The sequence below is a fragment of the Sinohyriopsis cumingii genome, chromosome 4 (assembly GCF_028554795.1).
Source record: "Sinohyriopsis cumingii isolate HCF-2022 chromosome 4, ASM2855479v2, whole genome shotgun sequence".
In the NCBI taxonomy this organism is placed as follows: Eukaryota; Metazoa; Mollusca; class Bivalvia; order Unionida; family Unionidae; genus Sinohyriopsis; species Sinohyriopsis cumingii.
In genome coordinates this window covers 120,004,225-120,026,704 of record NC_142964.1, presented here as the reverse complement: position 1 = coordinate 120,026,704, position 22,480 = coordinate 120,004,225, and the positions used below count along the sequence as shown (strand labels likewise).

At 36.8% G+C, this 22,480-nt stretch overlaps 1 protein-coding gene across 8 annotated transcripts in view; it reads right to left on the bottom strand.

Moving 5' to 3' along the window:
* Positions 1-6,769: 6,769 nt before the first annotated feature.
* Positions 6,770-22,480, bottom strand: part of LOC149802004 (uncharacterized) — an 89,635-nt gene continuing 73,924 nt past the window's right edge. For 3 of the 8 annotated variants that reach the window (XM_089956397.1, XM_089956401.1, XM_089956400.1), the window contains 4 exons: positions 21,446-21,493; positions 20,075-20,131; positions 19,428-19,580; positions 6,770-11,046 (listed from right to left, as the gene is read on the bottom strand). In XM_089956397.1, the coding sequence (XP_089812523.1) occupies positions 10,283-11,046; positions 19,428-19,580; positions 20,075-20,131; positions 21,446-21,493 (1,022 nt within the window). In that variant the 3' untranslated portion in view covers positions 6,770-10,282. Of the gene's footprint in view, positions 11,047-13,116; positions 13,250-19,427; positions 19,581-20,074; positions 20,132-21,445; positions 21,494-22,480 lie in introns of all 8 variants that reach the window. The other 5 variants (XM_089956399.1, XM_089956402.1, XM_089956398.1 and 2 more) reach the window with 4 other exon arrangements.

The window sequence follows — 22,480 nt, the reverse complement described above, 5'->3', positions numbered from 1 at the left end:
GGACCGTTGGGTATTTGGTTTTTTTATATAAAAAAAAACTCAGGAACGGGACGAAATTATCTTTAACTGTCTTAAGCCTTTACCACGACCAATGCCCAATTCTGGGCTGGCTCCTGTCGATGACGATTTGGTAGAAATCACTAGGGGTGGTATCGCAGGAGTAGTAACAGGGCTTGGTTGTTTGGTTCGAGAAGGTCCTTCTCTCTTGGGTCGTAATAAAGAAGTCTGATACATTCGTTTCAGACTCCTTAACTCTGCTAAAATGTCAAGAGTACCGTCTCCGTTTGACTTTCACTGTCCTCCTTCTCTCTTAGACCTTGTTTCTTCTCTGCTGCTTCTTCCTGTCGTTTCCTTCTTGCCTCTTCTTCTTCTCGCTGTTGCTGTTGAAGAAGAAAAGCTTGTTCTGCATCCTTCTGCTGTTGTAAAAATTTCTCCAATTCTTCTTTCTGTCTCTGTTTAAAATCATTGACGTGTGGTAAAGAAGGTTAAGAAGGAGAAGGTGGAGACGGTACTGGTACCGGAAGAAATTCTTGAGAAGAAAAAAAATCGACTAAATCCCAATTAAAATCGACCTATTCTGGAAGTAGGCCTGTGTTGACATTGGTAACCGCTACTATACCATTGCTTGTCGTCTCCATGGCCGGTGCACCCCAACATCGTCTTCTTAGTTTCCGTCATGTATGAAAACTGTGTTGCATGGATTGACTGCGCACAGACGCTAGCGGATCTATATAGGGAATGTGACGTCACAGACTGATCTCTTCGGATCGGAAGACCGATTCCGGGTTGTGACTGAATTTTGTAACGCGTGTTTGGATTGGTGAATAAACTCAATCCGTTTCGATCCTTTTCTCCTATTCACTGCATTCCCTTCATCTGTTCTCGTCACAAGATGTGGACAAACGTAGAATCATCTACTCTAGTATCGTCGATGCTGTTCCGTACGGACTTAACCCATGTATGTAAAATCATCATGGACAATTATCCTGATGACCGATACGAGTGTTTGGAAAAGAGGAAAAGAGGAATTTATGTGGAGAGACAAGGCTGTTTGAAGAGAGTCCTTATCTATAGACCAGAAATCAGAAGAAGTCTGAGGAAGAGAATAAGACCTATGCGATGCAATCTATGTTAACGGAATGATGTTAACTTAAATCCAAAGGCCAATTTCAAGGGCACTCATACGTCTCGAAAATATTTGCTTTCTTGCCTGCAAGTATTTTAGTTAGTTGTATGGTTGTTTGCGTTATATATGTTGTATAGTGTAGATATGACTCGAAAAGATTTGCTTTTTTGCTAAAAATGTTTTGAAAATTAGTTCTATATTTGTTTATGTTTGTATGTTGTCTGTTGTATGTGTTATCTCTGTCTCTGTCCCGCCAGTCCCGTTCCCGCCAACCGTTCTGGGTGTTTTCCCCGCTGTTTGGTCCGACTGAGGTCAGCCTTTACTACATTGTTGCCAATCTTCAGTACCGTGACATCACCTTACCTGTTCCATTCCTATTGTCCCTATATTAATGGTAAATCCCATTGTCGCTATACAGGTCCACGACCTTTTTGACTGGATTTTTCCTTGTCGCTATAAATCTTGTCGCTATATATGCCCATAACCATTTTGACTAGATTTTCCATTGTCGCTATATCGCCCCCTTGAGGCTACATTGTCGTCCTGTACTACAAACAAACCGAGACAATAATTTCAAAATTAAAAGACAATTTATTTATTTTCTATTCCTAACAATACTGCATCCGGATGTATTGCCTGTTGTATCAAGTCAGTTCTGTGCGGTCTGATAGAAAAGATAAATAAAATGATTTCTAAAGGTAGATACATTGGTAAAAATATTAATCTAATGTATAATCTTCTGGATTTTGCTGAAACACAAAATAAATTCAGAATGTATAATTCTTGGATATTATTCTGTCACAGAATTAGGCAAAGAAATAACTTGGTTTCTTCTTAGAACTATTTGACTATTTCTCGTTGTACATGCGTACAACGTTATCTAGGGTGAATACGTGTTTTTCCAGGTAAGCGACTGTATTAACATGTACCTCGCCAGAAATTACTTGTGACGAAGTAACATTACTAACATGATATGTACGGGTATTTTACTCTGACATTTGCTCACTCTCCTATGGATTTAAGTAAGATCAATTTATAAAACCGACACTGGTCGTTTTGGATCACGTCAAGGAGTGTACGCTCTCCATTGTTCTCCAGCCATAGGGGTAAGTGTTAAATTTACATTTCATTTGATATGAGAAGCTTATTCGGTTTGTAATGTCTTATCGCGTAATAATGCATTTATTACAACGCAGATTTGAACTTTGAATTACAAGTCACTATTAGAGGTTAAAGTATTATCATATATCTAGAGATTATACAGAAACTATTATTATGACCAATTTGGTTTTATTGTAGATGATTGTGGCCATGATTCTGATTGTGACTGTCACTGTGATTAGGACTGTGAATATGACTAGAGCTGTCTGAAGCTGTCTAAAGTTGTTTAGAGCTGTCTGGAGTTTCCAGAATATTTAAGGCTGCGTGCTGTCGATATGTATGTATGTATGTATGTATGTATGTATGTATGTATGTATGTATGTATGTGCCACAGATGTAGACACAGCAAATTAAAAAGGGTGCTGTATGCTGTCTGTACGTGTGTATACGTATGACTGTACATGTGGTGGATCCATAAAGGGTGGGAGCGGCCAATAAGAGTGTGGGCCAACCCAAGGAATCGTGCGACTGTACAACGGGTCTAGAAGCATACGTTTGGTTCAATTGTTGTTCCAATTGCATTTTTATGTTCATAAGATTATTTTGAATCTTAGTTGTGTTCATAAGATTATTTGGAATCTTCGTTGTGTTCATAACATTATTTTGAATCTTAGTTGTGTTCATAAGATTATTTTGAATCTTAATAGGAGTTCATATTCGAGATTATGTGAATCTCTCTTGTAGTGTTAAATACTGTTTGAAGCGTATATGCAGTCCATGAGGTTTCTTGGATCTGTACTTCATATTGATTTAATATTTTGGTTTATTTTCAATGTGTGAAGGTTGTGTAGAGTGATTTGAGTCAATTGTATGTTGAGAGCGTGAGAGAATCATTGTATTTTTACATTATATATTTTTCTTTATTAATTCATTCATAAATTTCCATCTTTCTCACATTGTGTTTGTCTTATTCATTTAGTCCAAAGACCCACTCGGTGTCTATTCTGCGACATATTCTGCATCCATTAACTATAGCAGTCTTATTCACAATACTAAAGCATCACGTGACATATTGACTAGCTGTATTATTCAGGTGTGTAGCATTATGATAAAGTACTAAAGTAAGCTTAATAATTCATTACATAGTCTAATCCTGACTTTCTATTTCAACTACTGGACTGGACGTCTTTACTAATTTTTGACAATAAATTGGATGAAGTCTTTTCTCCAAACCCGTCAGTTGTAATGCTGACATGCACTCCATACTCAAACTAATCATATGGGCAATCATGTGATCCATCATGGGCATGATATGATGTCCGATAAATGCAAACTGTATGTTAAACCAACTTAGAGCTATATCTTTAAGATCAGATTTAATGTAATCAGATAGGTGTATAGTATATACCTGACCACAGAGGTAAGACACATGAATCATTTGACTTCAAACACTGACCGTTCAACATGCACTCGAAATCTAACGGAGTTTGAAAAAGAAACAAAACTTTCATCCTATTTTAAGTTCTTCAAACATGAAGTTTCGACATTCAGAGAATACATAAGTAGATATGTTGAGAGTTGTGTAAAAAATAGTTCAGCCGCAGTAATACATAAGGGATATCTCATCAATTTCATTGAAATAAAAGAGAGTTTGAGACGGGGCTGGAATGGTAATCTGCTGTGTCCATATTTCTTTATCTTGCATCTTGAAATTCTGACCTGACTCGTTAAACAATATAAGGATATTTTCACAGTAGGTTTGATGACGTCACTTCCGTGTCCTGACTCGTTAAACAATATAAGGATATTTTGACAGTAGGTTTGATGACGTCACTTCCGTGTCCTGACTCGCTAAACAATATAAGGATATTTTCACAGTAGGTTTGATGACGTCACTTCCGTGACCTGACTCGTCAAACAATATAAGGATATTTTCACAGTAGGCTTGATGACGTCACTTCCGTTTTGATAAATGCGTTATACAACTCAGTCCCTGCTAATTTTCGAATCCTACAACGTTTTCAAAACCTTATAGGACTACTAGCAAGAAAAATAACAAGAACAGACATTGTCTGTAGTTAAATTTAGATTTGACAAGCGATGTATTTGAATTGGTTTAAAAAAAAAACATTTCGTGCAGACTTGAATATCACGATTCAAATAAATTTTGAAGAAAATAAATATTTTTTAGCATCTTGGAAATGTATCAATCTCACTGTATTGCGAGCATGAGTGTTTTTTACACTAGCATACTTTGTGTACTTTGGTTAAGAAGAAACATCATATACATTGAATTGTAACGGGGCAATGTACGATGTTTGATTCTTGTTAAAATTAAACTAGCGAGGAGACACAGCAGTTTCTTGGGGGGGGGGGGAGTCAACAATTTGGTAAAGATTTGGCTAAAGTTTTCATAGCATATATTTCCTGAACGACTTAATAGAGTTGTCATTCTTTGCATCGACGAGTATGATTCTATGACAATTCATTCTGCATCACGCTTGATTGCCCTTTTGACCATAAGGTGAAGGTTACAGTCATTGCAAATCTGCCTTAAGACTTTGGTTAAAGGCTTTTCATTTGGTTTTATTTCCTAAATCCGTTGATGTATTTTGTTCATACTTAGAACAATTCCAGATGAAGCTTAAACAATTCATTGTTAGACACAATCGCTTACTTCTTTCGCGTTGGGATAATGGTCACGGTCATAGAAAATTTCGGTCAAGGTTTTGGTTAATGTATTTTCGCTTGTGTATATTTCCTAAACACTTTAATGGACTTTGTTCATATTTGGTATCAATCATTATAAAGTGAGAAAAAAATAATTCTTCGACACACTTGCTGATTTGAAATTTGGGTCAAGGTCACAGACACAGAGCCTTTGAGTTTCGTTTTTGGTTAAACCTTTTCACATGTTTCAGTGTCATAATCCATTGATGCAGCATGTTCATAAATATAATGAACCATTAGGAAGCTAAGGCAATTCATTATGAGTCATTATCGCTCTCCCCTTTGTTATTTAGGCCAATGTCACAATAAAAGAAAATTTTTATTAGGTTTTGGTTGAGTTGTCTTTCATCATTTGTTTATATTTTTGAACTCTCTTAATTGAATTTGTATTACTTTGGGTGAATCTTTATGAAACAAAGGGGAATATGTCGCGCAGTTTACAGTAATACTTCAATAGTGGGTTCGACATGCAGATCCTGGCGTTCGTGCTGTGATGGTACAATCAAAGGGGTCAAATTAAATATTGACGACGCACAAATGACTATATACTTCGAAACTGAATAAATATTTGCTACGTATTTAGCAATTCAGGTTGTTTTTTGTTTTTAAAGAAGACTACCTAGTTTGTGAAAATGTGTATTTTACAATTAATAATTCGTGCCACCTCGTTTATTTCTGCGAGTCTAAATATACGCCTAATGTGCATGTCGGCACAGTAATCATATATCTTGTTCGCTGGAAATGTCTTCACAAAAAGAAAACCGCAATCTAGGCTGACCACCTCAGCTATTTCCACTATTGGAATGACCGTAGGATTGACCCAGAAGTTGCGTATTAAAAATAGGTCGCTGCATCCGCACCTTCTTGGTTAATCCTTGCTTTACAAATAATTCAGGTGATCCGATGGCAGTATCCAGGTGTGATCCGTAGGATGACCTCAAAGTTGCGAATGGCAATAACTGTAAGTATGATACATTTAACAACAGTTGGTCAGAATTATAAAAAAGATTGCCTAAAAGACACATATGCAGAATAGGTATTGTGATTCCAATGGTCGCTGTACCTACCTTATTCTCTCTCTCTCTCTCTCTCTCTCTCTCTCTCTCTCTCTCAGATATCAGACTTGTTTATGAGAAGTCAACTATAAATACAAGTATATATTATTAATACTGTAATTACAAACTCTTTAAGATGTATATTCCTATTAAGACGTAATTTCTGCGAGTCAAAGGCTCCGTATCACGTGACTGGAGTAATTTAAGAGGACACAATGTTTACATCACAGTCCAAGAGGACTACTTTTTCCGGTTCTTTAGATTAGTTGCACTTGGAACTTTATCTTTAACACTAGCAAATATTCATCGCGTGAGTAATTCAGAAATATTGCCAGCTGACTAGTAATCACATGTTGGCGTCTTGACCAATGAAGGTTCATTTTAAATGTAATATTTATATTAACTGCAAATTTTATTTGTTTGACATAAAGGAAATGATTTACACAAGAACATGTGAGCTTTGTGCCAATGCAAATAAAAGTGTTTTTAAGTTGTACAAATACTAATTTCATCGACGAAAGTCGAATATATACGCTAGGTTTAGAAATTGGTAAAATTGGGATGCTTTGCCTTCTTTGATCATTTTATTGAAATTTCATTATGCGAGAAACCTGAAAGAACGATTTCTTAACTTTTCCAATGTGCAGATGATAGTCGTTTTCATAACAACATGCTGGGCCTATGGTTCCGCTCTCACTTTAACCCAACACAAAGATCTGGATAGTCATCAGTTTTGGTACAAAAATCGCAAAAGCTGTTATGGCAGGATTAAACTTTTATCTTACAAAACATGACAATAATTTGACAATGCATACAATTTTGTACAAAACTGTGCTTCAAAAAACACCAGAAAGAAAGAGGTACCTTACGGAAAATTACAGAGTCTGCAGCGGAAAATATAATAGCGATTAATAGCAACATAAATAAGTAAAATATCATAAATAATAAAAAGTAAACAATGAAAACTGGCACGATATAGCAGGATATGCTAGAAAATTATTTCCTCACCACTTTTCTCCATTTTTTTTTTTTTTTTTTTTGCTTTTCCTAAGCCTGCCGGGAGATTTCACACGAATAAATGAACTGGCATTTGACACTATAAACTAATATTTATTCTTCATGTAAACACACTATATTCCATAACGTCAAAATAATCTATGGTTTGTAGAAATGGGAATTACACGCAACAAGCTTGTCAATATTCTGAGATAAAACGGCAAAAAGTTCGGAAAGAAGGAAACATAAAAACAGACTTTTCGTTTAAGGTCTACTTTGCACAAGACGTTATTAAAAAATATCCCTCATAAGAAAATTTCAACGTTTTATCCCAAAATGCAATACTTCAATTCAGAAGAACATTGAGACAAATGGAACTTTGCGAAAAATCGAAAAGGTGTGTCACGATGCACATATTAGATATACAGTAGGAACAGATCATTTCTAATGACCAAAGTACCATTCTTTAAATAGATAATATTCAGATTGATGAACTAAGTACATTAATATTCAAGTATGCCAATGCAGTTTCAGAGAATCTACAAATCGTAATCTCGATCCATGGTGATGGTGTTGAGTCTAAATTCTAATAAGTCATTATCAAGCACGTTTTAAAGAAAATAATTACAGAGCTGAACATATACACACAGACAACATGGACATTTGTGTCTTTCATCCTCGTCACTTGACATTAACCTAATAAGTACGACTATTTCGTGCACTTCACCCAAGTTGTTTTTTTTTTCAATGTCCGGGATAAGGATTCAAATGACTTAAATAATTTTAGCTAAACAGGGTCAAAAACTTGCCTTTTTACGCGTAGACGATGATTGGCCTGTGTCAGTCAGCAAATAATCACTTAAGTGCATGTTGCATTGCCTCTTTTTTCATACATTGCTGATATTGTCAAATATTTTATAAGTATCATGCGGTTTCTTAAAAAGATTGAGAGTGCGAGTTTTCTACAATCACTCTATGTTTTAGGTAATAATGTATCCAACCTTCTAATTTTAATAGATAAAGACCCTGAAAGCATCGAGCATATTTGTCTATTCCGGCGAATGCTGAAGCAGGACTTAAATTTATCCTGTAAGTTATTTATAAAGTTTGCTCTTCTGGAATAGCTTAAAAGATCTCGTACAATCGGAACATTAATTCACGAGAGAAAGGGTCGCGCAAGACAAAAATGCGAGATTTAAGCAATCAACACTCCGCCTATTTTCTAAACAACAGTTCGAGGTTTGCTCAATGCAGTTTATATACTGATTTACTTTGTTCGCTTTTTGTAGGCAGAAATGAAGTGCCCCAGGTGGAATCATCTCATACCGAGAGAGGGGTATGTCAAAAAGCTAGCAATCATGGCCATAACTATTACACGCTAGGAGGATCATGTTGGTAGGTACATTTATATTTTTAAAAAATCATTAAAATAATTATGTATCACTCAAGCCAATTTCGACACACTAAAATAAAAAACATACATATTTTTAAAGAACGAGGCAGCATCACAGTTTGAAAAATGAAAGTGTTGATGCAATCGTCACGTATAAAAATATAAAACTAAATTAAATTTCGTATCACCGCAAAAAGACCTGAATATTAGTTTAGCATACTTCTAATTAAACTTGAACATACAGACAAACAAGTTAGCAAAATGTATGTTACCACCTAATCTATGTATATTTACATACACAGCGAATAAATGGGCTTCATGTGTATATCACGCCCATTTGTGTTAACAAATTTTTTTTGAGAGAAAACACTGTAAATTAGAATCTCACATTATTTTTGAAAGATAACAGTGTTAATTATAATCTAACATTAACGTCTTTATGGCAAAGTAAGACCTGAGGATTGTCAACGATTGCTCAGAAATTTGGAACAGCTAGACTGTAAATAGAGTTGTGAACTGTGTTGACCATCTTCCGATTGCACTTACATTTTGTCACACGCATACTATCATATTAGATTTATTCAAAAAGGCACTCTGTTTAGACGATAGAGGTTGTCATCCTGAACATACGTTTTCGTATAATCTTTATTTCTGCTGGAATTCATTTAACAAAATTATCGTTGACAAACCGATCTTTTGAACGTATATTAGCAGAGTTTATGACCGTGTGCAGAGTTTGTGAATCGCATTTTGAGATTCATCGGTCTGTTATATTTTCATTCTCTACCAATAAATGACATTAACGATGATTCAGTTGGTAAATGTATCTGTAGAAGTGTCTCCTGACGATGATTTTATCAATACAGTCTTTCTACATATCTTTTTGTTTGATTTACATGAAATGAATATCGTTTTCTGCCAAACTATTCATTGCATTACCTATTCAATTCTGACAATTACTGTATGGGAAATAGCGGCACCCATTAAATAATATTTAAAATGTCAGATGTACAACCGAAAGACTAAACTAAAGCCAAGAACATAAAGCACATATTAAACAAAGATGGCCTTAAATAACAAAACTTCTTGTAGATTTGACTAACGTATTGATAGAGAGATTAAAAGCTAAACATTTATGTAAACACAAAATTACAACATTATTCTCTCTCTCTCTCTCTCTCTCTCTCTCTCTCTCTCTCTCCATAATCTCTCGACCGTAATTACAGTAATACAGTTTGTAGTGTCTTTATAAGACAATTAAACTATTTATTGTGTTGCCTTCTTTTCCTTCCAGGAGTCTAAGACCGCATCAGAAACGAATTACTGCTGATTCTGTGTTAAGTTTTGAATAAAACATGTGCCTGCTCATTTGTATACAATTTAGTCACAAGAAAGATAACTCTGTCCACCGTAACATGAGCTTGTTCAAGGCCTTTCCAAAACTGGAAACGTCACCGATCTCACAATTTTCAAAGACATGGCCCAAAAAGTCAATGTAAGCTGACGACTTTACGCTAAATGTAACATGAAATTTCACCCATTGCTGCGTGGTCATTTTATATATTTTTTGAAAATATTATCGGAATAAATTGTATACATGTTTACTGAGCAAACAGTTTTTATTGGTCGCTGCTCTAAAATATGATTGAAGATAATCCATTACATCATTGTTCTATCAACTTTACTATCATGTTAATGACTACGATATTAAGACGAAACATGTGCAATTACAGACGGCTTCGTCCTCGAGAAAAAGAAGTGATGACTTAACACTGAAGCAAAACATTTGACCCCTTTATATATATATATATATATATATATATATATATATATATATATATATATATATATATATATATATATATATATATATATATATAACTAAAACAACAGAGGATAATATATGATATGTCCATTATCCCACGACAATAAGTAACTTTTACTTCGATTACTTGTTAACGAAAAGTACGATACCATGGTATTCATTTTGAAAGGATTTCCGAAGACAAGCGATATATCTGCTGCTCGTTCGTTTGCATAGAAGTCATATGCGAAGTCAACATATGACTGGTTAACCGTTGTATCCTTTATCAAGTATATTTTACCACAAGCAATAAAACCGTTTCCATAGGAACCACGTGCGACATCGAGCTGCCATGATTTCTCACGTGACATCGAAACCAGGTCGGCCTTTATAACGAATATCGATGAATCCATGCCCAACTTGGAAAAGACTACCCATAATCCATTTTCATCTGCCGTTATATCATAGTAAATGTGTTCTGTTTTGTAGAGGTAGCGGGAGTTATTATGATTGGTTCCCTCCAATGCCATGGCAGCCACTACGTCTGCCGCTTTGAGTTCATATCGGACAATTATTTCCTTTCCAGACCAATGGTAATAAAACGAACCGTTATATATCGCATGCTGTGTGCCATGGTATCGATAGTGACGTAGATCGTAAACACGATCCGGTTGGCCAGTTTCAAAGCTATTCAAAGAGTTGAACTCCTCGAGAGTATTACCATAGTAACTGTAGGTAAGCCAGTATTTGTTCTGTTTCAAAGGGTCCACCATCCAAGTTCCCAATGCTGAACTAGAGGCACGCAAATATACTGGCTTTCCTATCATCTTAATACTGCAATCTGAAATAAAATCATTGATTTGATTGACCTTCAAGAAGTAACGAGTCAAATGCTAACGTTTTTTCCTTCATCTTTGAAGCATTGTTTAACATCGTAATACATGGTACTAGTTACCAATTTATTAATTTATTGTTATATAACGGATCAGTAATCAATATGACAAAGAGATAGAAAGACATAGCTAAAATGGGGTTTAAACAAAGGATTTATTTTTTGGTACTGATAGGTTGTTTTCTTGGTCTTACAATCGTACAACACTGCTTTTCGTTACTAGTTGCTGATGAAACACTCGTGTCTTGAAGATGATTTCAAATAAAATTATTACAACAAAATAGAAGGTAATGATCTTAGAATTACGTACAGTGCGAAGGATATTATTGGAACAAGATACAAAATGTGCGCAATTAGTAATTCCAAACATTGATTTAAGTTAGAGATTCCCTGAGATATCATCCTAACCTTAAGCCGACGTCTGCTATTCCATTATCGAAAAAACATCAGTGCATTAGTCACCAAGCAGTTAGTTTTCTCTACCGCTACTACTACAGCTAGAATTACTGCCACCAAAAGTACTGCTAACAAGAACCATATCAGATAGTACTTCGGAATTACTGAACGCAAAGGAATGGTTTGTACGACAGTGCGCTTCCCGATCTTCTATCGAAATTGATTAAGTATTTTCACTAAGATGTCCTCAGATTCAAATTATAAAGTGATTATTACCAAGTTTCGCAACTTGCTAAAACAGTAGTATCAAATCTGTTTGATTCCATCCTCGCTAGTTAATGGTTGTCGTTTTGATTTCTTAGATATCAAACCTCGGCATGTGAACATATTAAACTAGTCAAAACAACGTTAACTATCTGATTGGATGCAGTTTGTAAGAACTAATCCAATCAGATTGCTCGTTAGTTGTACTCAGGACGATAGTTTGGACTGATTGTAGTGGCCTTAGTAAACGGCAACACATAGCGTATGTTATTTCTCTAATTTACACCTTTCACACGCAGATTTTACAGTGCCGAATTAAGACCTCCCAGAGCCTAAGTACTGAAAACATTATGCCCCCCCCCTTGCTACACAATGTGATACTAAAAAAAATATATAAAGCTAAAAAGGTGAGAAAATACCAGTGTTGCCATCATTCAAAATCAAACTACTCGTACATGCAGATCAAAATGGTCAAATATATTCATTTATTTTATCATCAACAATTAATCTGGATTTTTTTCTGGTGCCCTAAGCAAATGCAACGTGTGTTTAATGGGTTAACCGTACCTATATAAGGCATGTGGACATGAATCGTCATCATTTTGAATACCCACCAAGGTCATGTAATACGTTTTCTCAGTGGGCAGTTTAATATTACGTTTGCCTGCCATGGGCAATAACTCTTGCAAACGCAGCAGATAACGTGTTCAAGGCACTGTTCAAGCACTCTCCATTTGCAAGGATCGATTTGAAACGAAGTGGAGCTTCGACCCTAAACTACCGAATGTGGCGTCTTTCTGCTATACCTCAGTGGTGTGACGCGAAAGTTTGTTAGAACTGTTTGTTGGTTACGTTAGTGAATACTACGTGAGTGAGTATGTGTAAATTTGTATAAAATGTTAAGACTCTTACGACAGGATACAGCTTGTCCAATTTAGCAGCATTTCCTGTTCTCCTTATGTCAAGAAAAAGTAACAACAAATCAAATACTGATCCATGCACAGCGAAATTCGACGATCGCAAGGTTGTACATTAAGTTCATTTTACATATGGACGGGTAAGCTTAAGCTCACAGTTACGTTTCTCTTTTCCCCACTGCACTCGTTATCATGAAAATTACCTTAAATGCATGCTTGAATTTCTTATAGGGTTTACTATATACTATGACTTTCTTATAGGTTGTAATATATACTAATGATAATGCAAAAGTAAAAGACTTTCATGCTGAGAAAAAAAAATCATTTAATCCAACTCTAAGTTGAAAGAAAAGCAACAATATGTGGTCGATAATTATATGCAGACATTTTTATGCATCAACAGAGAAATTGGTTATCGATAGGAGAAGATAAACAATCTTACATGAAAATGGACAAGGTTAGTAGCAGAAGGCTGATGATTTGTTTATAGGGCTGTGTTATTGGAACATGCAGTAGGTAGCATGCTGTAACAGCGCCTCCCGATTTGTCCACCTGTTTTCCTGTGCTAACAGCATCTGAAATTACAGATTACTTTTATACATAATTGCCTAAAACTGTATAGTAACAGGCGTTACCACTAATCACTGACCTGTAATTGTTGCACTTTTATCAGAAGTTTCAAAGTCTTGCCAAGAAAAAAACAGAAATAACGCTTTTTACATTTAGTTTCCACGAGCAGTTAGTTATTCGATATATAATAATTGTTCACAACTGTGGCTTTAAGAAAATAGTGTCTTCAACGAAGACATTTCTGAATTTATTGGCAAAGTTTGTTACAAGCAACTTATTAACTTATGACATGTAAAGATTCTTTGTACTTATGAAAAATGTATAATAAACGTAATAACGACAACTATTCTCGATAACGCTGAGGACTCTTTATCGACTGGTTTCAAATAAAAATATATACTGTCTATAAATCGCAACTCCTCTACATCTTTTGACGTCCGGGTCTAACCATTTGGGTCTTTTAGTCCTGCTCAGAGAATTAAAATGAGTTAAGTTTGGTGCTTTTTCCCCAGATGATGAGTCACCAGTTCAGTTGCTCTTTCCTGTGGTGACTAGGTGGTTAGTGTGTCTGAGTTGCGACGAAAAGGTTGCGAAAACGAATCAGATCCCGACCAGGTAAGTTTGGCAGTCTTGATATGTCTCTGGGAAAGACACTTTATTGCATTGCCTTGTCATCATGTGTTGATGCTATGTTACAAATCAATCAATCGATCGATCAATCAATCATTCAATTGTTCCAGGATGTTTGAAAGCAAGCTTAAATTCAAGCCTCAAAAATACAAATATTTACCCGAAGGCTACTTTGAGAATGCAAAACCTTTCAAGCGCGACAGAAATGTGATTTGGCAATTGACCAAGTGCCTTGGGATCAGCGCAAAAGTGAAAAACCTGATGTGATGTTCAGCCGAGGCAGGTGAACGATGCCCCATGTACATGCATGTCTTAGATAATATGGATATTAAAAGAAAGAAAGAAGAAAAAAGGGAAACAGATAAGATAATAAGAGTAGATCTACTCGTTTATTGCAACGCAAAGGCTAAATTCATTGATACAGATTTTTCATCAAGGACCATTCGCTTTCACACTTGATTTCTTTAATTAGTCATTGTTCACTTAATAATTAAAATACTAAATGTAATTTTATCATTTAGTTTAACGCACATTTGACCTAACGTTCCCATCCCCCTCCCCGTGATATCAAGTTGATATGTATTCATACGGTCAAAATGCACTGTGTAATAACAAAAGTGAAACTAGCAAAAAGAGGTTACAGGCGTGATCTTCATTCTGGGGTGATCGCAAGGTAAGATTTTCTTGCATTTTAAGGTTTTCACTTTCCACTGAGCAAATTATGAATTTAAATGATAAAGTAAGTAAATCTAAAAGCCATAAAGCAGACTACATTTCTATCAAACAAGAGAATTAAAATCGCAACATGAAACGTGATTACACTGTATGAGGCAGGAAAAACAGCACAGGTATCAGCAGAGATGAGGAACTACAACCTATCCCTACTGGGCATTAGCAAGAAAAGATGGATTCAAACTGTACAAAGGAGATTGATGACAAGAAGAATGTATTCAGGACATGAAGAAGATGAAGTGCCTCATACACAGGGGGTGGGGCTCATGCTGTCGAAGCAAGCATATAACGCACTGATATGATGGGAACCACACGGGCCCAGAATCCTCACGGCAACGTTTAATGACGGTGAAGAAAAAGATAAGGATCAGCTTCACAACAGACTATAGAACATAGCAGAGAACTTCCCGGACAGAGACATCAACAGCCACATGGGTGACTTCAATGCCAAAGCAGGGTCAGACAACACAGGATATGAATAAGCCATGGGGATCCACGGCCTGGGCGAGATGAACGAAAATGGAGAGAGATTCACAGACCTTTTTGCACTGAACAACCTGGTAATCGGGGGTACCATCTTTCCCGACAAGAAAATCCAAAGAGCACATGGATATCACCAGACCATGTGACAGAAAATAGACTGACCACAATTGCACAGCCAAGGAGTTCAGAAGATCCCTGCAAGAAGTAAGGACGAAAAGGGGAGCAGATGTGGCATCTGACCACCAATTAGTTGTTGCAAGGCTGAAACGTAAGCTGAAGAAGAACTGGATGGGCACAAAAGAGAAGAAAGCAAAATATAACACCAGCCTGTTGAAAGACGTAAAAACTAAAGAAGAATACAGACTGACGCTTAATAACAAGAGCTTCTTGAAGAGGAGGAAGGCAATGCGAACAACAGATGGCAGAAAGTTGAGGATGCAGTAAAAGCGTAATGTAAAGAAGTACTAGGCCCCATGAAGCATCAGGAGAAAGAATGGATTTCAGCCGAAACATTACGCAAAATCCAGTAGAGGAAACAGAAGAAAGCAGCAGTAAATAGCAGTAGAACAAGAACTACAATAGTAAAGGTCCAAAAAATTTACAGTGACGCCCACAGAGAAGTGAAAAGAAGCATCAAGATAGACAACAAAAATTACATTGAAGGACTGGCAGCAGAGGCAGAAGAAGCGTCCAGAAGTGTAAACATGAAGAAGCTGTACTACATCACCAAGAAGCTATCCGGCAAGTACAGCAAAACAGAGGGACCTGTGAAGGAGAAGCAGGAAAAGACCATTACAAGCACAAAACGCCAAATAAATAGATGGTCAGAACATTTTGAAAAATTGTTGAACAGTCCAGCACCACTAAATCCCCCCCCCCCCCCGCCCCGAACTCCACCCAGCCAACGCAGATCTCCTCATAAGCTGTGACAATCCCACCGGATAAGAGGTCAGGAAAGCCATCACACAGCTGAGAAACGGCAAGGCAGCTGGACCTGATGACATCCCAGCAGAAGCCCTCAGAGCAGACCTAGAGGCCACCCCCATTTGAGAAGATCTGGGCGGAAGAAGAAATAAGGACTGACTGGAAGAAGGGATACCTCATCAAGATCCCACAGAAAGGCGACCTCAGCAATTGCTCCAACTACAGAAGAATCACACTCCTGTCACTACCAGGGAAAGTCTTCAACCGGGTCCTCTTGGAGAGGATGAAGGAGGCCGATGACCCATAGTTACGAGACGAGCAAACGGGCTTCCGGCAGAACAGATCGTGTACGAACCAAATAGCTACTCTTCGCATCATAGTCGAGCAGTCGTTGGAGTGGAATTCTTCGCTCTACATGAACTTTGTCGATTATGAGAATGTATTCGACAGAGTGGACCAAGAGACACTCTTGGAAATTCTTCGCCACTACAACATCCCAACCAGGCTGGTGAACCTGATCAAGAATGCTTATAACGGAATGTCCTGCAGAGTCATTCATGCAGGACAGCACACAGACAGCTTCCTAGTGCGGACTGGTGTGAGGCAAGGCTGCTTGCTGCCGCCGTTTATCTTCCTTCGAGCCATCAACTGGATTATGAAGACGTCCACCGAAGGGCAGATAAATCGGATCCTGTGGAAATTGTGGAGTGAACTTGAGGACCTGGACTTTGCCGAAGACCTAGCGCTCTTGTCCCACACTCAGCAACAAATCCAGGACAAGACCGACGTACTGGCAGCCACATCAGCACAGGTTGGCCTCAACATCCACAAAGACAAAACCAAAATCCTCAAGATCAATTATGTCAGTAACACCCTAGTCACACTGCATGCATGTCCCATTGAATAGGTGGAGTCCTTCATGTACCTGGGCAGCATCATCAACCAGCAGGGTGGCACAGACACATATGCCAAGGCAATGATCGAAAAGGCGAGAGCAGCTTTCATACAGCTCAAGAACATCTGGAGCTCCAAATAATTTCCTTGCCTAACATGATCGGACTGTTCCAACGTGAAGTCAGTCCTACTATATGAAGCAGAGACCTGGAGAACCACCACGTCGACCGTAAAGACCGTTCAGACCTTCATCAACAGCTGCCTCAGAAGAATTATTCAGATCTGCCGGCCAGACACCACCAGCAACGCCAACCTGTAGCAGGTAACCTCCCAGCTTCCGGTAGAGAACGAGATCAAGAAGGTGAGGTTGGATAGGACACAACCTATGTAAGCATCCAATCAGCATTACCAGAGAGGCATTGAGGTGGAACCCTCAAGGCAAGCGGAGAAGGGGCAGACCAAGAAACACCTGGTGATTTGACCTTGAGGCGGATGTCACTAAGCTGGGTCACACCTGGAGTCAGCTCGAGGCAATGGCACAGGACAGAAGTCTCTGGCGATCTTCTGTGGGTGGCCTATACCTCAGTAGGGGTAACGAGCAAAACTGAACTGAACTAAATACATCTTAATAGCTTTCTTACTTACTGTCTCTTTACGGTTGCCTACAAGTCTCTGAAAACATCTGAGCTATTTGAAATTGTGATTGTTCTCTTTTATGCGCTGATGTGAAAATGCGCTCCAAGTACCTTTCAACATTTTTTTGGTAGAATGTGATCAATTTATAACATTTATTTTTCCATTTCAAGCTTTAGGTCGACAGCTCTAATATTTTTGTCGCAATGGATATTGAGAACAAAAATCAACAGCGCATGGGATTTATAGTAATACGATGATAGTGCAGTTTTATTAAAAGTAAAGTCAAAGTGAAATTACTTAAATACAAAGATATGTTTATTTTTAATCGTACAATGATCTGTCTGACGAAACTGCCAATAACAGTGATGATCCACTCTATCACAGCGACAGCCATTGAAGCGCTCTATCTGAGGATTTCCAAACCATATCTTTACATATTGCCTGGCCTCAAATTCACTGATCAAGGGCGTCATTTGCTTCGGCTCATCGATTTTATTCATAAAGCCTTAGCCATAACCAAGTTTTTTTTCTAAAGTGACTGAACAAATTTGTTTTTGATAATTTATACTGGAAAAGTGACTTTCAAACAATAAAATGTCATTTAGAATTGACATGCAGTCTACAATACTGAGCACTTGTAACTTAGAAAATAGTTTCTGTTGTGGGTTTCCAAATGCTTTATCTATATTAATAATGTTTGAAACCTTAAATAGAAACAAGAAATTTATCTAGCTCAGAGTATCAAATCTGTAATATCTCACTAAAATTTTATGACTGTATAGCATCTATAAATTATATATTTTCTTCCAATATATGGTCCGAATGCATTTTATTAATATTGGAGATACTACATCTCAGAATGCTGTCAAAGCTGTACAATGTGTGAAAATATATGTTGCACCTGGCCAAACAGAACTTTTACAATAATTTTAATAACTACATAAACTTTTGTAAGATGCCACCGTATACATCTTTTAAATGTTAAGCTAGTGTTTGCACAACTACTAAACCAAAAAGGTCTAGTTGATCTACATACCTAATGAAGCGTGTATTACCAGAGCCAGGAGTTTGGAGACGACTGGTTATCAGAATCAGTCATGAAAGAGTCAATATTTAGTCATGACAGTATGACAAAGAGTTATGAAAGTGTCGATATATAGTTCATGACAGTATGACAAAGGGCTATGCACATACTGGCTTGTACTCTTCAGAGTGTTCAAGTACTCACTTATATTGAAGGTACTCACGCTTACTATCATAATCTTTTTTTTAAACAACTGATTAACTTAAAAGTTAAACGTTGAATAAAAATTGCACTTGCTATTCAAGAGCAATGAATGGTATATAAGTTATTAGAATGTATTGATTTCATTTTCTGGTTCCCGCATTTGAATTCTTATGGTCGTCGTATTGCTGACATTTTTTTCACCACAAATGCGTTTTTATTCGTAAGTGGGACAGTTTTATAAACAGCTTTTAGAGTTGTAAACATATTTGCAACATCGTCGCTGCTTTCAAGTCAAATGCATCTTATCCCCATTTTTGGTGTTACGTTGAAAGAACTTGAAGGAATCAGCTTATTTCGTTCGTCAGTTCTTCGTGCTTACGAAGTATACGTCTTATGGTTTCAGAGTTATTCAAGGACTAGTTAACTACTGTAAAAAGCATTATACAAAAGTGCCCAAAGGAATCGCTCACGGAATATTCTTGTTTGTCGAAGCGCTTGCAGTCTGATTTCGGTGGTACCCGACATAAATTGAGAAGCTAATATCAAAGTTATTTAATGCTAATATTAGTAGAAGTACAATAGCAAGCCAATAAAACATGCAAATAATGGTCCAATATAACAAGCCAATAAACCATGCAAAGGATAGTCCATTATACCATAAAGCCGTGGGGAAATACTTGGAGGGACAGTTGGCGTAATCGGGGTGCTTGAGGTTGGTAGGGTGGTGGTGGTTGTAGTGGGCTTTTTTGTTGTTGTAGTTGACGTGGTTGTTGTTGTCTTTATCACTGGAAGACATACACATCTGGGAACTGAGAATACAATTACAAACTTACATCAAAACATCACCCCAGAACATTATCCACTATCACCCTTACAGTCATCACGATCATCAGTATCGACGTTGTCATTTGTTAATATATCTTCTAATGTGAATTTAACAATATTTACTACTGCCAGGAAGAATATTGTTAATCGTTTCTTTTGTTTTAGAGACATGTTCAATCACTAATTACTATTTCAATGTACGGCGTTGTCATAATATATCTATTATTATTATTATTATTATTATTATTATTATTATTATTTAAGTTGTATGTAACCTTTCTATTTCAGAAAGAAATACACTTTCTACACTGTACCGTAAGGTGTTCTGAATTGGATACTTATCTACTAATCCAATGTTATCCTCATAAATTTAAAAATAATAAGGAACCATGTAGATTTTAGCGATGCAAACCTTTCGAGCTAGTGAATCACATGAAAATTTTGTCAGCATTCCAAAACAACAGTTACGTTAACTTACTCTGCTCTTGGGAATACAAAGTTTGTCTGTTAGTTTGTCGACCATTCAAGGGCATATCTGAAATAAAACCAACAATATCGTCAGGGTTTCACTGACTTTTTCTACATTCTGCATCTTTCGTGCATCTGTGCACAGCCAATGTAAACCAAAATAACAATACTATCTACCGGACAGGCAATTTTTACCCCCAAACGTTCAGTCTCCAAAATCCAAACTTGGACTTTCAACAGTTTTACTCAAAATAAAGCCGAAGTACCAAATTATCAGAGCTAGCTCAAATGTTTCTGGTAATTATTTTTTTGCACAATTTCATTGATGCCATATGATTCGAAATAATGTTATAGGTTTGAATTTCTTATCAATTTGTATGTTTAGCAAATAGTTTCGTTAATACTGGGCCTGATGGTTAAACAATAATAATAATAATAATAAACCGAAGAAGCCTGTGGTGCAAGGGAAGAAACTCCTGGTATAAAAACTACATTATATTCAAAGCATTCGCGTCCCATATCCCACTTGATTGAAACATGTTCGAAACGAGAAACCTTTATGTACATAAATACAATTTATGTCCTCCGAGATCATTCGCAATCGTCTTGTAATAAACGACGGAAGAAAAATAATATCTTTTTCAAGACTATCCGAACGTATTGCCAATCGCTTGCGCTCGCTCTAAACAAATAACTAGAACACAGTGCACACTCTCTAATGTTACAAGTTAAACGAGACTAACATGTGACGCTAATTTCAATTTATATAACTTAAAATTTGTCTCTAAAAGCAAATTTAATAATCTATGCCTTTAGCAGATAGAACAGAATCTAATACTATGATACAGTGATGTACACATATTCACTTCATTAACAAGAACCTGACCAGTAACAGAGAGCACGTGATCTCTGGAATGGTGTGGTTATCCAAGTCTGGTACCCAAGTTGTTTGCATATATTGTTATCCCAGTCTGGCACCCAAGTTTTTGCATATTTTGTTATCCCAGTCTGGTACCCAACTCTGGTACCCAAGCTATTTTGCATATTGTGTTATCCCAGTCTGGTACCAAAGTTTTTTTTTCCAGTCTGGTAAACAAACTGTTTTGCATATTTCACGTAGAGTTTAGCTTTGAACTAAATACATGTCTGTCCTTTTCATGCCAAATAATTATAAATACATTTTGCAGTTGACACAAACCAAAACATATATCACATTGACATATACGAAACGTGTGACATGTAGACGCGATTCCTGAAAGTTGGGAGGTTTCAGTGATTCGCTAGTCGCTGATCTGATCCAAGAACATATGCAGAATAAATGAATCATCCATCTTGTATTTATTTTAAAAATAGACAATGAGGTGAAAGTTTGCTGCCTTACCAAAACTTCGAGGCACGTTATTGCTGACGGGTCCTTCACAGTTGTAAACTGAAAACAAAATGCTGAAATTCAATCTTCAATTAGCAACGTTTGCATGATCGGAGACAATATACTAAACATAACGCGAAGATCAATGAAATTAGTGTTACCTACCATCTTTACTCGCTTATAAGTTGGGTCTGACTGCAAACTGCATAAATCCTGATTTGCTATCGCATAACTCACCGGCAAATCTGGATATTTGCAATCAGTAGAACAAACAGTATAGACCATGATCTGCCAGCGTATTATGCGACGGTATGTCATGGTCTATATTTGTTTGCAGTTGGACAGAACTTATAAGCAAGGACGGTATTTGTGACAGTTTTGCGTTTTGTAAGTAAACAGTCAAGGTAGCATTTTAAGACCATGACAGCATTATTTTCAAACATCTTCTAAGTCTGAAAGTAACTGGTACAACAATATCTAAACTCAAATACGGCGTATCCTAGCTGCATAAAGTAATTACGAAGAATGTAAAAAGTATCAACTGAATGTGTTCTTCATTTTCACTGCTGTCGTGAAATTATACGAAACCACGTTTCGCTTCTTCCTTAATTGTGTGGTACAGTTAGCTTGCAATAATATTACCGCACCAGACTCTCTCTCTCTCTCTCTCTCTCTCTCTCTCTCTCTCTCTCTCACACACACACACACACATACAAACACACTCAAAAACAAAGAAACGAAAAATATAAAATCAAACCTCCACCAAACATTACTGTAGAAAAAAACCATTACAAGGTTCCTAGTATCAAACTGTAGAAATAAACCAGCATTTCAAGGTTTCTTGTACGAGTTTGTAGAAATAAACAAATATTTAAAGGTTCCTAGTACCCAACTGAAGAAATAAACCAACATTTCAAGGTTTCTTGTACCAAATTACTGTAGAAAGCAACCACCTGGCTAAGGAGTCCTTTTGCAACTACCACTCTTATTACGTAAGGCAGGTTTGCGGTATTAGGACAGCTTAAAAGTTTGAGATAATATTGGTAA